At 35.9% G+C, this 8087-nt stretch overlaps 1 protein-coding gene across 1 annotated transcript in view; it reads right to left on the reverse strand.

The window, feature by feature from the left end:
* Positions 1-3616: 3616 nt before the first annotated feature.
* The window catches only part of LOC129220652 (A disintegrin and metalloproteinase with thrombospondin motifs 7-like), a 52088-nt gene continuing 47617 nt past the window's right edge, over positions 3617-8087 (reverse strand). The window contains exon 10 of the mRNA XM_054855080.1: positions 3617-3625. Within this exon, the coding sequence (XP_054711055.1) occupies positions 3617-3625 (9 nt within the window). The remainder of the gene's footprint in view (positions 3626-8087) is intronic.

Raw genomic sequence — 8087 nt, forward strand, 5'->3', positions numbered from 1 at the left:
TTTTTGTTGTTCGAAAGATTTTGGCAAAGACACCTTATTCACATGTTTCATTTTTATATTTGAGCAATTTTTCGTTCAATTTTGAACAGTTCAAAAAAACTTTACATTAGAGGCTGGGGGAAATTCAAAGGCAAATATAAATTCCGCGAACTAAGAGGCAAATTTGCTTCAAAAAAACTTTGTAGAAAAAAGCTTTTGAAGAAGAAATATCTTTTGATTTGAAAAAGTTTAAGTTCCATTTTGAACAGTTCCAATCCTTTAACATTAGATAACAATAACCAAAGAGGAAACTAAAAATCAATTTCGATCACGAACATTAAGGCGGCTTTACTTCAACCAAATTTTGTTAGCTGTTGATGACCTACACCTACTTCCCACATAGGGGGATTTACGGGGATGCCAGGGGGTGCGCCGCACCCCCAAAATTTTTGGTTGGGTTTTGAAAAAAAATTAGTTTACTATATTTCACTCAGAAACGCAGTTGGAGGAAAAAATCATAGCTCCTATACTAGTAAATTTACTTGAATCCAGTGTATCACCACACGGCGCTAGTGCAAGAAAAACATAACTGTGCTCATATTAAGAATTCAAGTAATTTTATCCATTTGGGGAAAAGAAAAAAACCTATTAAATAATTTCATGCAAATAAAGAAACTTCTCAAACACTTTATTGTTCAGTGCTGTGTTATTGTATAGAATAAAATTGCATGTTCTGTAATTGGGTATTTGTTCGTATATCAATACAAATTCTTCTATTTTAAAACAACAATGGCTAATCAAGTCCAAAAAAAAAAAAAAAAAAAAACATGGCTATAGCAAGAAACTTGATTAATAAAATCTACACCGAAATCAACCGAAAACCAACAATTTTAAGGTAAAAAATCAAAAATTTTTGAAGGAGGACTTCCGGACATTTTGCAGCAGTTGTGCATCCAGGGGGAAGGGGCACAAGATTGGTGACCCTCCCCACAAAATGCTGAGTAGATGTTTTTAAAAAAATATTCTTTATTATTGAAGAGAAGAAAAGATCTCATTTTGGGAAAACGCAGCTATTTTACGAAAAAAAAAAGTGTTGGGAAAAAATCTTAATTTTTCTCTCAAAAAGAAATATTGACATACAAATTTTTCAACAGCTTCCGATTATTGGCGGCGAATTGCGTGCCTTCTCGCACAATCCTCTTTCTTTCATATCTCCCCCTCCCTTTTTTTTTTTCTATTTCGTTTTCATTTTTTCTATTAGTCCTCAAAATGTTTTTTCTGCAAACTCCTTTCTCCAGTTAAAATTATTACAGAGTACCTCAAATTTCGTTTCCTGCGCTTCACTTTCGCAAAATTTCCAAGGAAGATCTTCTAATCACTAAATACATCGAAAATCGTTTAAAATTGCGTTTTTGGAGTTTCAGTTTTGAAATACTGCAGTGTCCCTAACGTTACCAAGTATGGTCTTACACTCATGTGTTTAAGACTTTAATTTTGGAAAATATTAGAACAACGGCTTCTGACCACCCTTTCTCTATTATCATCAAAGAGTGTTAATATTTTGGTTTTGAAAACTACTATTTCGAAATCTTTAAGTGGGAGAATCCTTTTTTTTTAATACCATGGATTATTGCAAAAGAACTTCATTTTTAGGACTTCAATTTCGAAAATTTTCCAGGGGAGAGCTCCAGAACACCCCGTCCGGTAACAGCATCAAAAATTGTCCTCCGTAGTATTTTCGGAACTTCAATTATGAAAAGTTAACGAGGTAGCGTGGGGGAGAGGTTACGTATTTCTATCTGCTTTTCAAAAAATCGATTGGAGGCAGTCTATGAGACTCATTCATAACCCAAACTATAAATATGGACTATAGTCACATTTATAAGACTAAAATTTCTAAAAATAGCCTTGGAGCCACACGTACCTTTCTTGCCTCTAAAATATCACCAAGAACTGTAAAACTGCGTTTTCAAAACTACTATTTCAAATTTTTTCTCGGGAGTGAATCCCATTCCAAACCAGTAGCTAGATTCACCCATTGCTTCTAATATCGACTTTCGTTTAAGACTTTTTCTGCAGTTTGAAATGTTAAGAATTGCACATCCCCTAATCTTACTAAATATGGTTTACATCGCGTTTTTTAGACTTAAAAGTGTGTCCCGCCCTAAAATTATTTTCTGATTTCGCAACTGCCTTAGTTATTGCAGGAATCCCCCCCCCTCCTCAGTTCCCTGCTATTGTTGCACCCCCAAATATTTCGGCCTAAATCCGCCTATGACTTCCCAATCCGACTCCTGTACACAAAAATTAATCAGACTCCGATTCCCCGACTCCGGCTCTGACTCCGTAGCTTTGGCAAAAATTTTGACACGAAGGGAAAATGACTGACTCCTGCAACTCTTGGAATTTTAAAATCTTTGACTCCGATTCCGCAAACTTTGGCAGAACTGCGGACTTTGAGGGAAAGTGACCGATTCCGACTCCGTATCTTTGAATTAAAAACCTTCGCTCTAATACATCAAAATGAGATTGACTCTGACTCCGCAGTAATAGTTTTTACTGTGTGATAATTATTGTTGGTATGAAGTCCTTTATGTTCTTACATAAATATGCGCAGGGTTTTTTTTTTTTTTGACAATGAAAATATTTCTTTTGTTCATTTATTTTTAGTATTTGTTTTTGAAAGTACATTAAATTCATTTTTTAAAATATTTTTCTGCAACAGGGGAAAAGCAAACGATTTTATATATATATATATATATATATATATATATATATATATATATATATATATATATATATATATATATATATATGATGTATTTATTTTAATGGGCTATTTTTTTTCAATTATTTTTTTCTTTTTGAAAGCGGTTAAAGATTATTTTTTTAATTGAAAAAAAATGTAATATCTGCTTTGTTTAAAAGATGTTCGTTATTTTATTTTTTATGCATCTAAATCTTTAGATGAACGAGGCATATTTTATTTGTAGATGTCAGCAATTTCTCTGCCCCCTCCCGTTTCCTCAATGTGGGTGCCTTGTTGGCCTCCAGGGTTCTAAAAACTAGAGAAAAAGTTGATAAGAGAGAAAAGCATTCGCCCGTGTGGGCTTCGGCTATTTACTTTGGTCCCTGGGCTGTGCTTAGGAAAGAAAAAAATAACACTTGTTTCCAAACACTTTTTTCCATAGAGTAAACAAATTACATGTTTTTTTCAAAACTTATAATACCATTTCAAAAAAATGTTAGGTGCGAATTTAAACATATATATAGTTCAATAAAAAAAATTGCTTGAAGTTGCCCACTCAGTGGTTGGCCCAGTTGGGGATCCTCGACTAGCCGACCTCTGGCCAGTCCGCTCCTGGTACTGATTATATTTATAAATTGAAGCATAATAATATAGAGGACATTCCACCTTAAAAACTGAAATTTAAATTTTTTCCAGCAAAATAAGTTAATTCTAAAGTACGGAATCGTTAGAAAAGCATTGAATTTAATGTCTAAAACATATACATTGTACAAAGCTCTTTTTAGATTTAATAAACAAATAGTTGAAGAAAAGAGCGGGGGGGGGGGGGGGGTTAGAGAATCAAGTAATTATGGTCAAGTCGTTACTTTACGAAACTAAAAAGTTAGCCTATATTGTCTACAATATATAAATGTTATGCACGAGTAAATAATATGCACTTACAAACCCTAATAATAAGTACTTATGTACTTAACAAATTTTTAGGTATGATAATATGAAGCAGTTGAATTACCACGAACAGTAGTTAAAAATCACAAAAATACGTGTTGCACCAAGCAGTGGCGAAGCCAAGAGTGGATCCAGGGAGTCGGGACCCTCTCCAAAATGAGTAAGAAACTTCAAAAATGTAAAATATCAATTTTTACTTCCTTTTGCAAAAAAGGAAGTAGTGTATTCGCAAACAAAATTTCACTCAAAATTCGGCCATAACTTCCATTTTGCTCACCCCGGAATTAATGTTGAGTTTTTTTTTCAACCCGACCACACGCGGATAAGTGCCTAAGAACGTATAAACACTCGAAATATCCGTTTTGACATTCCCCAAGTTAATTACAACGACTTTTCTCGTGACGTCCGTATGTACGTATGTATGTATGTGCGTATATGCGGATGTGCGTATATGCGTATGTGCGTATGTATGTCACATAACTCAAGAGCGGTATGTCCTAGAAAGTTGAAATTTGTACGTAGACTCCTAGTGGGGTCTAGTTGTGCACCTCCCTTTTTGGTTGCATTCGGGTGTTTCTAAAAGGGTCTTTTGCCCCTTTTTGGGGGGAAATCATTGTTAATTTCGATGTATACTCAAGTGGTGTTATAATTTGGCGGACACTTGGCGATATATCGCCAGTTTTTTAGTCGTCAACTTGGCGACAAATTTGGTGATTTTTTTTAAAAATCTGGTTTCAATTTGGCCACTGTTGGTGATATTTAGAAAGTAAACTATTGAATCACATTAAAATTGCCAATAATGGGAAAATGACATTAAAATTGGAGTAAAAGGAAGTCATGTGATTCACACATCAGCTCGTTTACTTGTTGTCTCCCTGCACAGTACAAAAAAACTCGAATTTGAGTGCATACAATTCTATATAATTTCTCTACTTTCTTATATAATTCAAGGATCAATCGAATTTGAAAACACACTTTTTCTTCCATTTTTCATTAAAAAAAAACGAGCTGATGACCTCACATGACTTCCTTTTACTCCAGTTTTATGTCATTTTCCCATCATTGGCAATTTTAATGTGATTCAATAGTTTACTCTCTAAATATCACCAACAGTGGACAAATTAAAACGAGATTTAGAAAAAAAAAATTGAAACCAGATTTTTTAAAAAAATCGCCAAATTTGTCGCCAAGTTGACGACAAAACTTGGCGACCAAAAGACTGGCGATATATCGCCAATTGTCCGCCAAATTGCAACACCACTTGAGTTTACATCGAAATTAACCATGATTACCCCTAATAAATGGCGAAAGACCCCCTTAGAAGCACCCGAATGCAACCAAAAAGGGAGGTGCACAACTAGACCCCACTAGGAGTCTACGCACCAAATTTCAACTTTCTAGGACTTACCGTTCTTGAGTTATGCGACATACATACCCACATACATACGTACGTACATACAGACGTCACGATAGAACTCGTTGTAATTAGTGATGTTCCGATTATCCGTATCCGTATCCGCGAATATCCGAGAAAAAATAAAGATCTGTATCCGTATCCGTATCCATTACTTTTTTGACGGATCTTAAACGGATCGTTTCTATTCTAAAATTTTTTAAATATTTGAATAAAAGACTCTTAAATTCCGTTTAAATTAGGTTTTATTCCCTATTTAAATTATAAGGTATCATTTCAGAAGCCAACGGCCCTCTGAGACATGTTTTTTTTTATTTTAAATTTTTAGTTTAATATTAGTTTTTGTTATTGGATATGGGGTTCTGTTTTTCTTCAGTTTGGTTTTTCCCGGCATCCTTCAAAAAAAGTGAGACAAAAGTCTCTATTTACTGTTTGTAAAGGTGTTCCCGGCTCTGTTATTCCGTCGGTCGGAGTAATTTGCGTCGGAGTAATTTGCGACAGCATAAATGCAGCGCGGGTCAGCGCTGCATTTATGCTGAAATAAAATGGGAAAAATTATTTCTAGCCTGTCCAGTAGCAGCTTTACACTCTTTCCAGGTAGCATTAACTCATCGGATTTTGCTCGGCCGATCATCGACTCCTCCTAAACTCATCGCGTAATGCACGCTGATATCGATGCGATCAGAATCCGAGAACGGTTTTCGATGAGCTGTTTTTTATCGGAAAACTATATCGTTACGATCAAATTTTCCGATGAAAATTTGCCGAGCTGCATTTCATCGGAAAAAAAGATCGTAACGATCAAATTTTCCGATGAAAATTTGCCGAGCTGCATTTCATCGGAAAAAGAGATCGTAACGATCAAATTTTCCGATGAAAATTTGCCGAGCTGCATTTCATCGGAAAAAGAGATCGTAACGATCAAATTTTCCGATGAAAATTTGCCGAGCTGCATTTCATCGGAAAAAGAGATCGTAACGATCAAATTTTCCGATGAAAATTTGCCGAGCTGCATTTCATCGGAAAAAGAAATCGTAACGATCAAATTTTCCGATGAAAATTTGTCGAGCAGCATTTCATCGGAAAAAGAGATCGTAACGATCAAATTTTCCGATGAAAATTTGCCGAGCTGCATTTCATCGGAAAAAGAGATCGTAACGATCAAATTTTCCGATGAAAATTTTCCGAGCGAAATTTCATCGAAAAACGAAATCGTAACGATCAAGTTTTCCGATGAAAATTTGCTGAGCTACATTTCATCGGAAAAAGAGATCGTAACGATCAAATTTTCCGATGAAAATTTGCCGAGTTACATTTCATCTTAAAAAAAGTAGGTCGTTTAAATTTTCCGATAAAAATTTTCCCAATCTAAAATTTTTGGAAATCTCCCAACTGTTAAAATAGGATAAATTTTATTATTCGAATATCCGAATATTGATCAAACGTAAGGCTATACGGATCAACATTCAAGTTTGAGAATCGGAGGAAAAATGACTGAGACTTTGACTCCGAATCCGACTCCTGGATTTTGGAAGGGTTTACTCCAATTTGCTGCAAAATCAATTCAACTTTAACTCCACGATTCCAACGCCGATTACCTCACTGGAATTGCGAACAAAATGAGACTCCGGCTCTTGAATGATTTCTCTCTATCTCCAAAACAATTCCACTCCGTTCAATTTGACTCCCAAAATTACCGACTCCGACTCTTCACTAGCTGTGGCGCCATAAGTATATTCACTGAATAAAATTCTCACTTTCCGTTCAGAAATCTGTCATGGCCTTGCCACCCGATAGATGGCGCCACAAATGATTTTCCATTTAACACATTATTTTCCGCCATGGAGCTAGCATAACTTGTCTAGTGGTTAGCATATGAATCTCGTATTCCAGAGGACTAGGGTTCGATTCCCGGCTAGAGCGACTATGATTGAACTCATGAATCACGCTCATCAAAAGTTGTTAAATTAGAAATTAATTAAACAAGTTAATAAAAAATAATATATATTAAGTAATTCCCAAATGACGTCATCCGAAAATACCCCTCCTGCAAGTTTTCTTCCCACTGTTATTTTTGTTTCCTCCTTGCTTGTCCCTATATCGTAGTTGTTACTACTTCTCATCGTATTTTCATCCTAAATTCATCGCCTCGGAACAACAGCACTGCTCGTATATTGCTCCAAATTTCATCGTATTTTCATCCAAAATTCATCGCCTCGGAACAGCACTGCTCGTATATTGCTCCAAATTTCATCGTATTTTCATCCAAAATTCATCGGCTCGGAACGGCACTGCTCGTATATTGCTCCAAATCTCATCGTATTTTTATCCAAAATTCATTGCCTCGGAACAGCACTGCTCGTATATTGCTCCAAATCTCATCGGTATAGGGAGCAAAATTCATCGGATTCCGATGATCGGATTCTACTATTGCCGATGAGACATATTGGAGCAATTTCCGATGAAAACTCATCGGAATCCGATCATCGGCCGATCATCGACCGATCAAAGTTTGATCGGATTTCGATGAACGGCCGATCATCGGCCGATGAGTTGATGCTACTCGGGTTGCTCCTGTATCCTACATCTACCGAGTAAGCTAGAAATAATTTTTCCATTCCATCTAAGCATTGATGCAGCGCTGTTCCATTCCTTTCAACTCTCCCTCAATGTTAACGGAGATTTCTTTAAAGAGTAAATCATAGTCTTGATTATATTTTTGCCGCAGTTCACATTTTTTGAAAAAACAGTGTTGTTATAGTGACCGGAATACATTCCGCAATAAATTTTAAACTTGGATAGTTGAACTGGGCAAAAACATTTTGAGATCCGTATCCGTATCCGGGGATCTTAACACTAATGATCTGGATCCGTATCCGTATCCTCGGATCTACTTTTTTAACGATCCGGCACATCACTAGCTGTAACTAACTCGAGAATCGTCAAAATGGATATTTCGCGTACGTTCTTAGGTCCTTTTACACAAGTGGTCGAGTC

The sequence above is a fragment of the Uloborus diversus genome, chromosome 4 (genome assembly GCF_026930045.1).
Source record: "Uloborus diversus isolate 005 chromosome 4, Udiv.v.3.1, whole genome shotgun sequence".
Classification (NCBI taxonomy): domain Eukaryota; kingdom Metazoa; phylum Arthropoda; class Arachnida; order Araneae; family Uloboridae; genus Uloborus; species Uloborus diversus.